This window comes from Idiotropiscis lumnitzeri, chromosome 9 (genome assembly GCF_059441095.1).
Source record: "Idiotropiscis lumnitzeri isolate Australia: NSW breed Sydney's pygmy pipehorse chromosome 9, RoL_Ilum_1.0, whole genome shotgun sequence".
NCBI lineage: Eukaryota > Metazoa > Chordata > Actinopteri > Syngnathiformes > Syngnathidae > Idiotropiscis > Idiotropiscis lumnitzeri.
Window position 1 is genome coordinate 10696864 of NC_142399.1, and position 19212 is coordinate 10716075.

The following is a 19212-nucleotide window of genomic DNA, read 5'->3' on the forward strand; positions in this document are numbered from 1 at the left end:
TAAAGACATTTTAAAGCAAAGGAAAGATATTAAAAGTAGCTTTCTGAAATTACTAAAATACTTTAAAGTGAAATTGATTAAAAAAAAAAAATAAAACTTAAAATACCTTAATCAAAGGAAAGAGGGCTGGGTGGCGTCATTTTTCACGACCTGAGTATAAAACATTTTTTTTACGTGGGTCGGCCTTCACCTAATTTATTCCATTTATGTGCAGCATTACAGCCAAATGCCGCTTCAACATCTTTTCATCCTCAGCTTCACTAATTAACACGAGTCTGGTTTAAATTAAATTTGCATTTCCTTCCTGTACTCAGGACCCAAAAGTAGAGTAACAAATTCTTTTGCTACTGCCCAACGATGGCCTTGAAGGAACTCGACAGCACACTCATAATGGCAGCAAACAATACATCTGGATTACAATCCTGTTTAAGTGATTTAACGCAGCTTTGTCAAACAACCAATGCAGTGTGTTGAAGTGTGCCAAGCTTATTATTGGATCCTACTAATTGAAAAACAATTGGATAATCATACCGATTTACTTTATTTTCCCTCCACCATTAAAACTGTTCTGCTGCACATGTATTTATAACGTCGATAAATCAGAATTATAGCATACTTTACACATCCCATTTCTTGTTGAGATGAAACAAGCTAATTGTTAGATGGCTCATGCAAGTGAGTGAACGTATATCTCACCACGTATAATACTGGACAAATGGGAAGTCTGACCCCAGAGGAAGGGGAAAAGAGCAATAAAATTATTTTCACTCACAGAAACAGCACTTCATACACTATAAATCCCAATACGATAGAAATAACACACAAATAAACTGTTTAGAAATGTTGAATACACAAATGTTCTCCCCCGTGCCCCTCCCCTCGCCATATTAAACAGCATGACTCAGGGGTCTGATGGGGCGCATTTACAGACTCGGTCGTCCACTGAATAGAGAAGCACCCCGCCGCCTCTCCTCGGGGTGCTTTGTATAAAAGAGAGGAAGACAAAAACAAATACAAAGTGACAGTCATTGCTTTGGTAGCCTCGCTCATGGAAATGACTCCTGACTCAAACACGGCCAAATGGTGTTAGGAGGCGCCCAAGGCCTGCAAATCATCCTCGCTTTGCCTTCCATTTATCATACTCTTGACCTTTTGGGAGACCTCCTTCCTGGCGTGGAATCAGCGTCACACACAGCACACACGCACGAGTCCATGCACTTTTTTGTCAACAAACCTGACACTTTATTGGGTACTTCTCGATGTCATCAAATTATAATCTAAACATTATTGAGATTATATTTATTTCACCCCCAGCACACACACACACACACACACACACGCGCACTGTTGTAGCCACAGCCACTAGCTCTTTTTATGAAACCTATTAGAAGAGTAGACTGGACCAGTCCCTCAAAAACAAACTTGGTGAGTTGAGCGAGATCCTCTTTTTTTTTTTTTTTTTCTTTTTTTTTTTTACGAAAGTAGACATGTTAGGACGCCTTGATTTTAAAGCATAAAATGTCTCCTTTTAATACGAAACTTTAGTTGTTACCATTCATTGTAGGGAATACTGATTTCTGGCCTCCTTGATGATTTGTCCCGAAAAGCCTTTAATTAAGCATCAATCAAGCTTAAAGGGTGCAGATGTGCACTCATTATGCCGTGCAGTATGTCAAGGGGGTCCCCTTCGAGCCCCCCCCCTCTTTTCCTCTCCTGCATCTCATTAGTCCTCTCGCAGCTGAGCACCGGACAGACCGACTGACAAACAAACGTCGTGGCCCTTTGGCAGGACGACTGACGCTGAGCACGCCTTGTTTTTTTTTTTGTTTTTTTTTTATGCAACCCAGAGGAGGAGAACCCGCGGGATAATCTCCTTACATAAGCACCCATTCAGTTGAAGGGAACGGTCTCGCGCGCGTTTAATCCGCCGAACGCTGCGCGCTCATGCAACACGCGCGTACACACGCATGCGCGCAACACTTGTGGCTCTGCGTGGATGCACCGCGAGAACGCCGAACAAATACGAGCAACCAATGAAGCGATTTCAAATCATATTTGCATCCTTGCAATAGAGTGCAACGGGGCGTTTTCCCCCCAGCACGTGACGCGTCAGAAAGAGAGAGAGAGCGAGAGAGAGAGCGAGACTGCAAACTCCATTTCTGTCTTTCTTTCTTTCTCCTCCTCCACCAGCGGAGCAGCGAGTGGAGCTCTCAGCCGGCCATTCAGACCACAAGGCAGTGCAGCATCCTCGTCTGTGACATCCACACGGGCCGAAATGGAGGTACCTGGCTTGGCGCGCAACATCAGCAGCCCGCTGAGCCCCTGCGAGGGGATGATCAAGGACCTGAGCCTGGACGGCATACAGCTGTGTGAGCGAGACGGTGAGCTCAAAAGCAACTTATTCGCATATTATCGGAGTGCGTTTGGGCATTAAAGACGACTCATTAACCCCCCCCCCCCCTGACGTGTAGACTGTGTTTGATTGCTTTTTGTAAGGGGCTCATAAGGGTCCTTTGAATGCCCGGTGCGTGCGTGGAATTGCAAGAGAGGCAACAAAGCCTTTTTGTGTTACTATACAGGTTAAATAGAAACTCTTATCTCAACCCTGCAGGCACCACCACACCTAACTGCTTTCTCCTAAACATACATCATTCAAAACTGCAAATAGTCTCGTTGCATAGTCTTAATCAGATTGGATTTGTCAAATAAGGTGGCCTCTGGTGTCTCACGCCATCCCAAAATGAGTCCACGGCGTTGAAGATCAGAGGTGTTGAACCCTCAAATGTTTGGTGCAAAAAAAAAAAAAAAGCAAGTCATCATCAGCAGAGACTCCCAACATGGCTGCAGCCACATGTGAGTGAGTGCGACAGCGTTCGAGCCACAAAAAGATCAATTCTCATTTGTTGGGGGAAAAAAACCCACACATTTCCATTAAATCTGTGCGTGTCACCTGGTCATTGTGCATCTGGAACCACTCCTCAGCATGCAGGACACACCACCACGATGCACTTTCTATCCTCTTAGTGCTTTGCTGGCTTGATTCAAAAGCTTTCATTTTCCTAATGGTCAGGAGCGGACTGGTTGCCAGCTTTTCGGGAAACTCTCGTCGGCTGCTGGTGCAACCGTGGAGCCGTTTTCATAACATTTGCAGCCACTTCTGGCTGAGTCGTCCAAATAAATATAGCCTGTGTGTCCTTGGGACACCCACATGGTGTTTGTTTATGGAGCAACAAACGCACCTTCTGGCCCACTTTGATGCCCAACGACGACGCTTGACAGAGAAATAGCGGATAAACCGGTTTTGTTGTGTGAAGAAACCAAGTGTAGTGGTTCACATTGCTTACCTTATTTATCCTCCTCTTACTACAGGGGTGGGCAAACTTTTTGATTGGCGGGCAATACAATGGGTTTTAAAATTTGACAGAGGGGCCGAACCGGGAGCAGATGTATGGAGTGTTTTGGTAACCTCACCTCAGCGGAGAAAAAAAATAACATTTACTTTTAAATGAAAGTGAACAAAAGCGTTACAAAAATATATATGTCTTTGAAAATTATTTATTCATTTAATATTTTTCTAGTTTGGTGGGCCGGATTAAGAACGTCTAACGGGCCGCATGTGGCCCGCGGGCCGTAGTTTGCCCACGCCTGTCTTAATATCAACAACATCAAATCGGGATTATAGAAACCATCAATATGGCAGTTCAGGATCAATTTATCTTTTATCAATTTATCCACTAACATAAAAACAAAATCTAAATAAAATCTGTCAAACTCCACCAGAGATGCCGATCAGAAAATGTATTAACTTCTTTTGCTAGTCGAAATTGTGAAACAGCAAAATTGAAAACATAATTGATGTTAACATGATTAGTTGACATTTAAGTTACGGTAGACTGCTTTGCTCGTTGAACCGTTTTGCTCTGACTAAGCAATCACTGGACCACTAACGTTATCGTCCACTAGCTAGCCCTGTGATGCAAATTCCAAATCTAACGCCACAAAATGAAAAGAGAAGACAGTTTGGAACCCTGAGGTAGAAACCTTGACCCTGAACATGGAAAGCGGTGTAAAAAAATAGGTGGAAGACACAGCAACCGCATGTAACGTACTCGCATTGATTTTCCTGGAAATAGCCACTGTCCTTATCTGGAAAACCGTTTTTTTTTCTATTCTCAGGACCGGATTAATTTCCTTACTTTGTTGCTTTCTAAATTTACCTCTCACAGCCATCAATATTTAATTGGCAGCAAGAGAGGCTGCATGTGGCCAAGCTGAGCCAGCAAATGGAAGTGAATGCAGCATCACTGGGCTGCTTCCTGTCTGTGGGAACAGCACACACACACACACACACACACACACACACCCAGACACACACCCCGCACTGTCAGGACATTTCAATGCGCTAAACACGTGGCGGAACAGTTGTGTCAGTGTGTGGTGGTGAATGACAAAGTTGTGCAGCCTGAATGCAGGTTTTGTTCCTCAAAATGGAGGGTGTGCTACTTCTACACCCTCAGATTCGTAACTGGATTGGAACTACAAATTAGCCCAATGGGTCCGTTTGTTTAAAATAATAATAAAAAAATTCACTGATGATGCCTTTTCACGCTGCACTGTCCATATTACCTGAGCATCATTCTCAGCATTCCAACTCGATTGTTTTGATCCATAATGGAAGGTCAACCAATAAATAAATTAGCCTGCGTTGTTCTCTGAAGAGTGAGTTTTAATCAAATGCAAATTAATGATGTCGGCCTCAGACGTGCGCTTACTGCTAACGACGCAGATGAGCAAATTAGCGTCAACCTTGCGTCGACGTGCCGCGCGAGCGCTCGATGGCTGATTTGGAGGACTGTCAATTGCCGTTGTTGGTGTGATTCATATGACATTTCAGAGCAGGCTGAATGTTGACAACATGACTGTGCAGGCCAGATTGACATGTATGTGCTATTCATCACTCCACTGTCATAAAAAAAAAAAAAATGACTGATTGCCTTACTGGATGGTTTCAAACTTTATGCAGTCTTGAAGCTGCTAGCAAGATTTGAATGTAGCCTCACTTAACTTCCCGCCTCCACCCCTTGGAGGCTCCGCCCAAAGAAATGCCATCCGCTCACTAACGCGTGTACTCCAAGCCATTGCTAGCATGACTTAGTCATCATGGAATATTGCCAAAAATGAAATGTTACCGGTTTGACGTTATCAATTAAAGCAAGCAGCCGTTTGAAGCCATCGGAGTAACAAACACCAACATTCTGTCCCTTGACATTTCTTTAACTTTTGTTGCGGAGTTAAATAACTGGTCAAGAAACGTTAATGGAGCCTCTGAGTGTCTCCACAAGCCTCGGCGATGCTCATGAGCAAATGATCGACACATCCCTCGGTCACGCCTATTTTTCCCCATTCTCTGATTGGTTAGTTTTGTTCACACCAGGCTATTTTAAGAAAAAAATAATTAAAAGTTAAATTGGAGGCATAAGATGTGGCCTTAGAGGGATGACCCCCCCCCCCCAAAAAAAAAAAATCTACCACTGCATTTTCCACACGATGTGGTGTATAAAGTTATGTAATTGCACTAATCCCTCATGTTTAAATCGGATAATGTACCAAAAACTAATGTCGACCTACATTGAACCAGATGTGGCTTTGATGGACTGAAAGTGCGACTACAAGCTTGTAAACAACACCGGTCCGTTTTCAGAACATGCGTCATCTTCTGGCAGATTCCAACAATACGAGAGACACTTGTTGCTGTTTTCTTGTGGTCTTTTTCCAACCACTTCCTGCTAATAACTCAGTTACTAGCCAGTTACCCAGTATTTGAGTTTATTTTTTCTTGGGTACTTATTTACTCTTCCTCTTTTGGACATATTATCCCAGACACCAGGATAAGCGGTCCAGAAAATGGATGGATGGAATTGAACAACTCACGCAAGATTGATTTAGTGTTATCGTTATTATGATATGGTTTTACTGTGTCTGTATTTGCGGATGAGAAGCTTGCTGATGTGTAAACACGGCGATGAAGGGCCACATTGTTTGTGTGGTTTAGTATAGAGAAAGATGCTCTTGTTTCTGGCCGCTCTGCGCTCTCAGCATGACGTCCGTGTCAGTCTAGTAGTCCGTGTAGCGAAACCAACAAAGATGTGCTTTGCAAAAGGCCAGGCCAACATCCGTGTCCGCTGCGGCACTGCTAACCTAAAAAAGTTGGGACGCTGGTCCAAGACAAAGGATGTGTCATTTTGTTACACTACATGAGCAGCCAGTTCTTGACTGACCTCCAACTTGTTCTAAATTAAATTTTATTTACATTTTTTTTGTCTTTTACCGGACTCTTCTCAACTTCCTTTTGGGGCTGAGGATATTGAATATTTTTGGAATTGATTATTCTTTGCGCAAAAATATTTAATCAGAGATGCAAGTAAACTTTTCTATTGTTTTTATTTGTGCAAATTTCTAATCTGCCCTTGTTTTTCTTTAGCACATAAGGTGTCATAATAATATGAATAATATTGTAATAATATAATTTGCAATATAGTAATATACAGTATTTAGTAGTATTTATTAATTGACAACATAGCTATAAATTACACCGCGTCATGAAATCCATATAGTGCAAGTTTTTATTGGTCAAACTAAAAATCAACAAATGACAATACTTCAAAAACGTGATGTGCGAGTAAAAAAAATTAAATTAGCCTCAAAAATACATTTAGGGACCCAAGAAGCCCATCTGTGATTAAAAGTCGTTGTTGAGCAACGTTATTCGCGTAATCGCATAAAAAATAATACTAATAATAATTTGCATCATACCAATATAAAATATGTATATTTTTTGCCCACTTGGCGTCGCCATCTACACCATAGTATCTGAGACATCATATGTGTGTGGCTTCTAAAAGTGGTGCCCGACCTGGTGAGTGACGTGGGTGTCGACGAATGTGAGTGGCCCTTGTGGCTCAGGATAGCCGCTGGCAATTACCTGGCTAACATTTAACATATATTTCATTTTCTGCATGTTGATTGGCTCTGGCCATCAGCTGTAGGCCTGAGCTAGCATCTGAATGTGCTTGTTACATCTTAATTTGTTTCCATTTGTTCTATCAAGCGATTGGAACTGCTACATTTGCAATATGATAGTCTGGCGATGGTGTTAAGTGGTCCCAAACACAGGATGCTTTTATTTAGTTATTTATTTTTTGAGATGGGTACAATCCTTTCACTAATAAAGCACTATCAAGTTAGCCAGTACTTCAAGCCAGGTAATAATGCGGCACATCTAAGCAAGTAGATCCATTAGGAGGCTGATGTGTTTGCATGTTAACAAGATTTTTATTGATCCCTTTGCATCCGTCCATCGCTGGGCATTGTAGGACTGTTTGATGGCGCTAAATAAAAAGGGAACTCCGGAATCATGCTGGTGTTTACCTCTCTGCAAATGCTCGTAGTGAAGTAGTAAATGAGCTCATATGGCAGTAATAGTCATTCAGCGGCGTTTAGGGTGAAATGGTGATGCAGGAAATGAAAATATACGCTCTACCTGCCGACAAATGTGAGTCACAGCAACACTTGAGTTGTCCCTGGCGAGCAGTACGAGGGTTAATTTCTGCCTGCTCCGTCTGACCTTCGTCCTCCTCCATCTTTCATTCCCGCCATCCCCAGAGTATTGGTCACAGATAAGCGGCGCAGGCTGTCGAAAGCTCGAACGCACGCACTCTACCTGCAAAAGACAGAAAGGGTTGGACACAATATTAGGTCTGCAGATGAGTAGAGGTTTAATCGGAAAGCCATGCCAAAAATAGGATTCCATGTGACCAAAATATTCGCTGCTCTTCATTGTACACGAATGTCATACACAGGATATACAATCCATTGTATATTATACATGTTGTTGACGTTCAATGTCTATAATTTCGTCCATACTTCAACGTGCCATGAATCTATTATTCATACATATTATGCATATCAACAGTTTCATACGACTTCACATATTGGGAGTTTAATAATTTATCAGCATGTCGTCATATACTACATATCATCGACAAATATATATTGTACATGCCACTTTGCTGAAATATCTATTTATCTTGCTAGCTAGTGAGCTAGCCACATCTCGCTTGGGTTTGCGCTATCGCTCTCTCTCTCTCTCTCTTTCTCTCTCTCTGTCTCATCTATCTATCTATCTATCTATCTGTCTATCAGTCTGTCTGTCTGTCTGCAACCTAGCTAGCTAGCTGGCTAGCTGGATTACTTTTAATTACAGTTGGCTTTAAGTGTCCCTAGCTTTCTAGCTAGCTAGGTCGTAAACAGACTAACAGACAGAGAGACAGACATACAGATAGATTGATAAATAGATGAGAGAGCAAGAGAGTGAGATATGGCTAGCTCACTAGCTAGCAAGAGGCATAGATATTTGAGCAAAGTGGTATGTACAATATATATTTGTCAATGATATGCAGTATGACGACATGATGATGAATTATTAAACTCCCAAAAGTTTAGCTCGCTAGCTAGCTAGCCAGCCACATTTCTCTTTCTCACTTTCTTCTCTCTGTCTCTCATGTTGATCCATCTATCTAATTTTAAGAAAGAAGCAAAAGCCATCAACCCATCCATTCTCTGCCCACCTTGTTGTAGATGAACATAGTTAATGTGTAGTTCTTTGTTGATAAGCTGCGGGTGTCCGTCTGAGTTTGCATTTGCATTTTAGGAGGAGAATTAGCAATGCTTCATCATTATGGTGATGGACAGTGTTAATAATAACGCAGATGATATAGCTCGCCTCATGTTACGACCCCTCGCGGATTGTGATAAATGACTGTGGAGAGGACTGATAATGGTGCAAAAGAAATAATCGCCTCATTTGAAATATCATGGCACTATTTGCTGTCTTGAGTCATTATAAAACTTGAGTGGCCATGGTCACTCACTGTTGGATCTCACTAAGTTCAAATATGAAAGCCCAGTCTTGACCTGCTGTGCACCGAGTTTACTTTTGTGATGTAGTGAGTCTCTCAAGTGTTATACTTCCATTTATTCTGGGCGACAGCGGGCCTTGCCGAAATCAAAGGTCAGCAACAAAAGGTGGGACAGCACACAGCACACGGACCGTAATGTACTTTTCAGATGGCGTGCATGCAAATAATCAATCCGGATTGTCTGTTCTCTGCTTTTGATGTTTATTATCATGCGTTCCTGCAATATGAAGCTTTTTGTACAACCTAAACGCGAATATTTGTCACTGGAACAGTCTGTTCTCTTCTTCTTGGCTGCTTTTCCAATGCATGTGGATGATAGATTGTTATTGTCCAATCAGATTTCAGCTCCTCTGTTGCCATGCAAAGCTAATCTGCCCAGGGCCTTCAGAATTAGGAGTGCTGGTTCATGTCGACCACTGTTCACTGAAAAGCATTTTAGCCACCTTGATGGTGTACGAGAGACATTATTTACCATTTACAAATCAGACCTGGACCTTAACTTTTCCACCTTTTGCATTTAGTTGTGTGTTAACCTGCACATGTATCACTAGCAGCTCCCGTAGTGATGTCCAGCTCTCCATGAAAAGATGCTTGTGTGTGCGCGTGTGTGTGTGTGTGGTTGCAAGACAGTCCAATTATGGAATTGGTCTTTTAATCTCGGCGCGTGAATGGAGATGGCTGTACCACGCTCGGATGCTTCCGCCATTGTTTAGACGTGCATTCTTTGAATCGTATACTCACACACACACACACGCACACACACCCGTCACATTGTTGCCATGTCGCCCGAGTGTGACGCAAAAGTCTATATTCCTCCCTGATTCCACAAAGGAGCCGTTGAGCCGAGCCATTTTCTCTGACCTCGCTTTGCACTACGGGTCGTACATCCACATGTGCGATAACAATTAAGAAACAAATATGTGACAGATCGGAGCAAATCAACCACCAAATGTCATTTTTGTAGCCCTCGTTGCTGATTAGAGGTGGAGCCTCGACTGCGGAGAGCGCACGTTCAAATCAGCACCGTGTTGAAATATTCAATGCGGCTTCTGCTCGGGGAAGCACATAGGTATGTATTGTAAGGGGGATGATGTGTTTCCATGGCAACCTGCGCTGGTTAGACTGTAAGTGGCCAACAGGGAGGGAGAATAATCACTAGCAGCGATGAAGCAGATAAAAGAATGAGAGTTGTAAGTGTAATGAATGCACAAGCAGGATTTCAAGGCCAAATGTCAACATTTCTGACCAAACGTTACTTTGTCCGCAGGAAGTCAATCTCAGGATGGCGCCATCTCTGACATGGTGGAGCTGCCTGTCCCGCAGAGCATCAAGATCAGCAACATCACCTGCGACTCCTTCAAGATCTGCTGGGACATGGAGCAGCGCGGCAAGGAGCGCATCACACACTACTTCATTGACCTGAACAAGAAGGAGAACAAAAACTCCAACAAGTTCAAACACAAGGTAAGCAAGAAGGGAAGCGGTTTGTATGCTCCACGTGCTTTTCGTAGTTTTGTGCTTTACTTTAGGGAGATGTCGGATGTAGTTCCAGGTATTTTCCTGAGCCCTGATCTCTACTGGCACCGCTGTTGCCTTTACCCTTGACATTCCCTCTCGTTCTTCTTCTTCTGTCTGATGTGGTGGATCTCTATGCTGTCTTTCAATCCAGCTTTTCCAAACCCGTTTTCTCGATGTCAGCCACTTCTTGAATTTGTCTGTGTTCCATGCCATGCAGGGGCTTGTCTTTCCATGACAGTCCATCTGGCTCCTTCTACTTACCGAGCTTCGTTTGCCTGAAGCATTTACTAAGGATGTCGTCCCTGGATGCCATGACCTTGATGTATTCTTGGATGCATGTCCAGGATTCTGGACTTGGGGTGGAACCCTCTGTGCATTGTTAGGAGCTATCTAGTCATGTGGCTTATATCTAGATACGTGGGATGCTTTGATGCACTTGAGTCTGCTATCTGAAAACAGATTTCCTGATTCAAACCGTTTTTTGTGAAAGCCTTTATACGTATGTATAGATATATATGAGGTTTGTAATTGGCCATAAATGCCACAAGGTGGCACCAAAGCAATACTTTTGGAATTAGACAAGGATTTGCTAAAAAGAGTGAATAAAACGGAGGATTGTGTAAAAAAATTAAAAAATAATATATCTGTGACTAGGTGAACTTGTGAGTAGTAAATCGCAAATGCAACACTCGGCATGGACTGGTCGCTAGCGATTCAAAGGGTACATATACAATACTGAAGCAGTTGTTCAAATTCATTGAATAATCGAAATTGTCCATATGTGTGAATATGTATCAAAATGCTTATTCGGCAATATATGTGCCCTCCAGTTGACTGGCGAACAGTCCAGGGTGTACTATGCCTCTTGCGCAAAGTCAGCTGGGATTGGCTCAAACTCGCCTTTGACCCGAACAAGGATCAATTTGGATGTATTTCTCCTTACGTGCTGAGCAGCCAGCGAATGAATAGGGATGTATTGCAAATTGATATTTTCCAACGTAAACATCTCAGTTAGCTTTTGTTCAGTAACAGTGGCGTGCAAGTGCAGAACGGCTCGCCCACACACACTTTTCAGAAATAGAAATATCACAAAGGATTTACTCTGTTGTTTAATTTCCATTATGGTGGGTGGGCAAGCACTCCACATGCGCAATTGCTAGACAAGGAATTCAAAAGTCATATTTCCCATAATATGTCCCATTTCCGTCATTGTTGGGGGTGTGGGGGGGTTGTGGAGATAAATGCTTGTTTTATGACATCGTGGAAGGCAGAAGCGCACCGTTATTTGGATGAACACTGGCGCCATAATGTCGTAATGTGATGATTGTGAATTACAGTGGCAACTTGTGATGAGACAAAATTGGAGGTGAGCAGACAAACCGGCCAACCAGATCCTCTGTGTAATCATTAGCCCACGCCCGTGAAAGGCACACAACCTACAGTATCGACAGCAATTCTATTTTAGCAGTTTTTAAGGTACCATCTTATATGCGATTGCGTTGAAGTCTGATTGGTGCCGTCTTCCTCCAGGATGTGCCGACCAAGCTGGTGGCCAAGGCGGTCCCCCTGCCCATGACGGTGCGGGGCCACTGGTTCCTGAGCCCGCGCACCGAGTACACAGTGGCAGTCCAGACGGCGTCCAAACAGACCGACGGCGACTACGCCGTCTCGGAATGGAGTGAAATCGTTGAGTTTTGCACCGCTGGTGAGTCACAGGGAGCTCTGCCTCATTGTGTTTCCACGCAGTCGTTATACTCACTCTTTCATCGACGTGACTTTACATTTGAGGTATCCTTGAGGAGGTCACTGCGCCCTGAAAGATGTTTCATCATCATACCGGATGTGACCAAGCACTTTTGTCCACATGATATATGAGAGTGAACTGTAACGAGATTCTTACAGATGGATGGTATTACGATTCGGGAAGGACGCCGGGATTAAATCAAGCAGCTCGGCGAGCGGATGCGATTTATCTCGCGATGCAGAGGTCAGGACATTTAATGCCGGTAGAGGTTGACGTTGGGGGAGGGGAAGCAGGGGGTCATGTGAGGCGGGGGGGGGCTGGTACATTACGAACCACCCGGTCGTAAAACAGCCCAAAAAAGCAACACTGGCAATATTGTGAAGCTTTAGTGATTAAAAAAGAAAACATGTTTTACTTACTCGAGCGTAATAGCAGGTTAATGTGCATTAATCACCAAATCAGCCGTCCTTCAAATGATGCTTGATGGTGAGGACGTTTATGCCTTCTTTCCAGATTATTCCACCGTGCATCTCAACCAGCTTCTGGCGAAGGCCGAGGTGATCTCCGGCCGGATGCTGCGCTTCTCCGTCTTCTACCGTAACCAGAATAAGGAATACTTTGACCACGCCAGGTAGGCAGCTCACCATTAAAGTATCAACTGTTTGACGGTAATGGGAGATTGTTTTGCTATCTCAGTGTTTTTGTTCAATTGTTTCATTTTTTAGGGAACAAAGAACACGTTTACTGAATTAAAAACAAACAAAAATTAAAACAGGACAAATTCATCCCTTTAATAGTTGATTTGTTGGTCTTTATTAGTCAAGTGCTACTTCAACCTATAACAAAAAGTTATCCCTCTTATTTTGTGGGTAAAATAGACTGTTATGGTTAAAAAAAAAAACAACATTTGGATTAAACTGTCTCTGCTGGCGAAAATTTCCCCCCAATTTCTCCATAAAACATTTATAAGAAATGGTCAGCAAACTAATAGCAAACACAAATATGTGTATTTATGTTTCACTACCTAATAACAATAATGGCAAATACACAAATAATTTTATAGTATGTTTAAAAAATACAACTTTTTGTTTTACATTAGCAGGTCAATTTCATCATTTAAATAAATATATTTTATTTATAAAAAAAAAATAGGATTAATCTTTTTTAGTTTTGTCTTTTTCCTTTTAGAAAAATGTTTTTAAAAAATCTTGTCTAATAATTGTAATTATAAAAATAAAAAATGTAAGATTTATTATTTATTTTTAAAACATCATTTAATTTGTATAAATTATCAACCCTTTTATGTTGCAGGTCAAATTATTCACCATTTGATAATCTAGCTGGAAAATTGCAATTCAATTATTCTTGTATTTTTTTTTCTTTTTAATAGGGAAAAAAAGTGTCTTTACATGTGTATATATATATATATATATATATATATATATATATAAATATATATATATATACTCTCTAATCATTACAAATACAGTATTTTAAGTAGTTTTCTGTATTTAAAACAATTAAAAATTATCATGTATTCATTAACCTTTTTAATGAATATTATTAATATTGATTAATATATCAGGTTACATTCACTGTGTCAAAATCGGAAAATAGAAATAAGTCATTTTAAAAAGTGGACTGAATTTACAGTATTACTCATTTATTTTCCTTTTCTCTTTTATTAAAATCCTAATCAACTAATTTACATTTTTCAACAACAAATCATGCAGTGGGTCACATTGACCCCCAAACTAACTCAACCGTGCCCCACCCCCACCCCGCAGGATTTAGCAGCACAACAAAGCTCAGCTCGATGAAATCAATATGAGCACATAGAGTAAGCGAATTTGACTCATTATTCCATTTTAATGTGCTGCCCATTAGAAGTTCTCCATACGCAAACATGTTTTAATGCATTCTTGGTGCGCACAGCGGCTGCAGGGAGTGTTTTCATTCCATCCGTAAATCTGCAGCATGCACAACCGGGAACTACGGAGTCCATAAGGTGAAATGGAAGTTTAAAGAAATGAAAAAAATGAAAAACTTTGCGAGATAATGCAAAGTTGTTTTTGTTTGCAAGGGTATGTTTTTTGTTTTTTTTAAATGTGCGTTTATATACTTCCGGGTCTTATCGGCAGATTAGGAGCGCTTCTTGCGGTCAGATGTCATCCTCTTTTGTTTAGCACTCACTTCAGATGTCTTTTGCTTATTTAAAAACCATGCTTAATATTAAGAATTGATTTTATGTGTTGTATTTTAAGCGAATTTCATCGTAATGCAATTAAACTCACCCGGAAGATGACCCGGAAGTACATAAACGTGCATTAAAAAAACATTCCCTTTGCGTTTAAAAAAAAACGGTTATCTCGCAACTTTTTTTTATTCATTTTTTTTTATCTTCCATGTCACCTTAGGAGCTGCTTAGGAAGCATCCATCCTTTTTAAAATATTCTAGTGCTTGTCCTCAAGGTCATGCTTTGCTCAGCTGACTTTGAGCGAGAGGTGGGGTACAGCTAAGATTCAAACCCAGAACCTCAGAACTGTGAGGTAGATGTTGCCCTCCGTTCTATCCTAACAATAAAAAGTCATGCAAAAGATGCATTGTTTTGCACATTGTGCTGTTCACTAGTTTGTCAAATTTGCCAGTAAAGCATGGACTGCATGTACCCGACTGCAGACGCGGAAGGTGTGTTATCACAATTCTCTAATTGGAGCGTCTGTGCGCTCAAAGCAGACAAATGGCGGCGACGCAAGTGTGTGAGCTTGGCCCGTGTGCCGCTTTTGTTTGCAGCACTTTGTCATCATCAAATGTGTTTTTCCTCAATTTCTCTCGCTGCGCAAATGTTATTACAGCAGCGTGGGGAAAATGCAGCAGAGAGCTGTGTTAATTGATTTCATTTAGTTCTGCAAATGTAATCGGTTTCAAACAATTTAGCAGTGACGTCATGCACGCTTTTGGAATGCCTGCCACAGATTGCAAAACAAATTGCCAATTCGTAATGCTGTGGGAGATTTGTGATAGGTTAGTGGAAATACTTTGGGTGCAGATGTGCAGGATAGCTACCATTTAGGAACAAGAAGTCCATTTAATTTTCGGTATCCTGATTACATAATGTATATTTATTCTGATACTCTGCCTGCAAATCCCCAAGTGTGATTCTCACACTCTTAACTCATTCACTGCCAGCCTAGGTAAAATGAAAGTTCTATACCCGTCCGTCAATGGCAGTGAAAATGAGTTAAGCATTCACTATATCCATGTTTTTGCAGGACCCAAATTTAGCACTTCAAACGAACTGTCACTAGTTCTTGTGAAAGTAAACAATTGAAAGTAAAAAGTTTTTAGTTTACTAGTGAGAAATCTTTCATGTTATCTGAAAAACATGAATTAGGTTTTAGTGATTTTTTTTTTCATGAACCTGTACGCTCAACATCTGACGCACAAGTAAGACAAGTGCCATGTTTGCCATCTTCTGGTGAACAGTTATTACAATTTAAAACTGAAGATTCAAACCCAGCACCTCTTGAGGAGTATGTGCTAACCACTACTCCACAGTGCTTTTGACTTCCATATAGTCATCATCACTCAGGTGGGCTGATTTTTGTTCTTTGTTCTGCTCCAGGGAGGAGCAGGGTAACCGGATGCTCCCCTCGGTGAAGGACAACAGCGGCAGCCACGGTTCTCCGATCAGCGGCAAGCTGGAAGGTCTTTTCTTCAGCTGCAACACAGAGTTCAACACGGGCAAAACCCCGCAGGACTCCCCATACGGCCGCCACCGCTTTGAGGTGCGGGCCGATGCCCTCTTCAACCCCGACACCAACCTCTACTTTGGGGACTTCTACTGCATGTATACGGCCTACCACTACGTCATCCTGGTCTTGGCGCCCAAGGGCTCGCAGGGGGACGACTTCTGCAAGCAGAGGCTGCCCGCCCTCGACATCGCCGACAACCGGTTTCTCACGTGCCAACGGGTGGAAGGCGGGGGCGGCGACGGCGACAGCGACCTGGTGTTCCGTCACGCCCAGGACGTCATCTTGGAGGTGATCTACACAGAGCCCGTGGACCTGGCGCAGGGCACGGTGGCCGAGATCAGCGGCCACCAGCTCATGAGTCTGTCCACCGTCAACGCCAAGAAGGACCCCAGCTGCAAGACCTGCAACATCAGCGTGGGACGCTAGCAGGGGGCGGGACAGGTTGGGGGCTAGACTTTGGCGGAAGCGTGCATTGCAGTTGCATGATACGGCGCGTTTAAGTACACACACACACACGCATACAGTTATATTGCGTCACCCATCTACACTCTCAAACACAATTACAATTTTTCACAGAAGATTCACATTCCGTTCTCATAATATTGCAAATACGGATTATTTTCAAGAAAGTTGGGAAAATGTTTTATAGAAACCCACGCACAAAAAGAAACCAAAAAAAACGTTGCAGTTATGGACACCCCTCTACACAAATACTTTAGTGCTAATAGTGAATCCAAGATATAGAAATACTGTGACTTTTTTTTTTAAATAAATAAAAAACAAATAATTTCTGGTATATACATATATATATATATATATATATATATATATATATATATATATATATATATATATATATATATATATATATATATATATATATATATATATGTGTGTGTGCGTGTATAGATGTGTGTATACATAGTATGCAGAATATCTAATATATAATAAAATAAAAAATAACTAAAATAATTTTAAATCTGGATGATTTTTTTTCTTTTATTACCACTATATATAATAAAATAAAAAATAACTAAAATAATTTTAAATCTGGATGATTTTATTTTTATTTTATTACCACTCCCCCCAAAAAATCTTTTGTGATATTATAAATGCATATTTTTCGAGATTCTGATATTTATTACTCTTTGCTGATTATTGCAAATTTTTCTCTTAATCAGTTTTTTTCTCTGTCATATTAAGAATTTCTTTCTCCAAAATATGTATTTTCCAGTAACATGTGTAATAAAGTGACATTTGTTACACTCGTCTTTTTTAATCTAAAAACACATTGTCGTTCTTTTTTCTTCTAATTTTTGACGTTTTACCCAAAATCCTCGTATTTTTTTTTATTTTTAGAAAACTTTGTTTTACTTTTTTCTCATATTTCTATACTTTCTTCTAATATTCTAACTTTGTTCATCTAATAATACTCTTTTTTTTAAATAATAAAATGAATCAAAATCTTTTTTCTTATACAAATAAATGATCAAAAAATACTTTTGTTCCTGCACACAAATTATTTTTCTCATACTTTTGCAGATTATTTAAAAATATGAAAAGTAGTATTAAAAGAAAAAAAATGTAAACTTTCTCGAGACAAAAAGTTGGAGACTGGAGTGACTGCAACCTCCACATGCACTGTTCACATACACACACGCACGCACGCACACACAGGCTCTCACACACAACACGCGCTGGCAACACATTCTCATCAACGAAAAAGCCGCTTTTCACCAATGCTAACACACTACTGCTTCTCAGATTTTTTTTCTGATGTTTACTTAATTATTTTTTTCTTTTGCTTTGTAATTGTAATACTTAAGCATCGTTATTCTTTCTAACTTGATTTGGATCCTTTGTTTGCCGTTCCAGCGGGGGACATCTTCTCGCTACCTCCAACTATGGCATGGACTGATACTCTAACTTTGTGAGGCTGCAGCAACCTGTTATTTCTTTAAACCAAAGGTATTAAAACAACTAAGACTTAAAAAAAAAAAAAGAAAAAAGCTGTGGAATCGGACTGTAACTCATGCAACAGGCCTAAAAAATGTGTACTGTGATGGACAAGCGTGATAACCTTTAAAAAAAAACAAAAAAACAAGCATGATGCAGTCTTCTTTGCAGCACGGGTGTACTGTGAGTGTCGTCGCCATGGCAACCCTTTCTGCAACAGTCACTCTGTTGTTGTTGTTGTGCAGTGGTTGGTGGAAAGGCAAAAAAAAAAAATCAAAAATGTTGCGCGGGGTAAATGTGAAAAAATATTTATTTTCTATTGATACATTCATATGTACATATAAGGAGGGTATATAGAGTGTTATATAAACCAGAAGTGCACAAAGCTCTGTCTGATTCATGTCACCGATAGCATTTAAGTGGAATTTCCATCAAGCAAACTGCGCGACAGCAGCCGACATACGAAGATGACGAGACATAAAGTGGAACTGTGATGCGAATGACAACATTCACTAGGTTGCAAAGTCAACATCCAAATTGAATAGTCACAATAAATAATGGAAGAATAATGTGTGTGCACATGATAGCACAATGAAGGACTAAAACCTGACAGTTTCAATGCTTGCATCATTTGATAGGAATGACTGAGTGGGTCACACTGACAAGGAAAGAAAAATGAACAGCAGGTGGAGAAAGTCCCAATCTGGCCACATCATTTTTTTCGCAAAAGTTGTATTTATGAGAGAGAAAAGATCATAACGTTAGACTTCAGTATACGGAAAAAATGAAAATAAAATAAACCGTAATGTAATTTCCTCACATTTCTTCACATAAAAGTTTTCGTGGTTCAGCTTTTTGAGAAACATTTAGCTTGTGATGTTCGACTTTTTCGAAAATTTGTATTTGATTCTTGAGAAATGTAAATCAGTTTCCTCATGACTTTTTAATTCTTTTAAAAAGTGATGAGAAAGTGACTCTTTATTTTCCTTTAATATTGCCACCAAAAAGAAAACATTTAATTTAAGAAACTATAAAGTTGAGAAAACATTTCTGCAACATAAAAACACATTTGTATTATTTTTTTAAGAAAGAATTAATCTAATTGAAATTCCGAGGACAACAATTTTTTTCAAACTATTACAATTTTTTTCTTGAACTGTCCTCGTAGCTTTGTGACTTTTTCTCATAATTGTCCATTTTTTTCCCTCTGTTCAGCGTGGCCCTGTTACCTCCTCATGCATTGATACCTTTTTTTTTAAA

The 19212-nt window shown here is 40.6% G+C and overlaps 1 protein-coding gene across 1 annotated transcript; it reads left to right on the top strand.

Moving 5' to 3' along the window:
- The first annotated feature begins 1878 nt into the window (after window positions 1–1878).
- LOC148330198 (phytanoyl-CoA hydroxylase-interacting protein-like) lies at window positions 1879–16841 on the top strand. Its single transcript, XM_088305087.1, has 5 exons — window positions 1879–2381; window positions 10246–10442; window positions 12027–12201; window positions 12754–12871; window positions 15867–16841. Exons 1-5 carry the CDS (start codon window positions 1997–1999, stop codon window positions 16420–16422), a joined length of 1431 nt encoding a protein of 476 aa, XP_088161213.1. The 5' UTR covers window positions 1879–1996; the 3' UTR covers window positions 16423–16841.
- Window positions 16842–19212: the final 2371 nt, after the last annotated feature.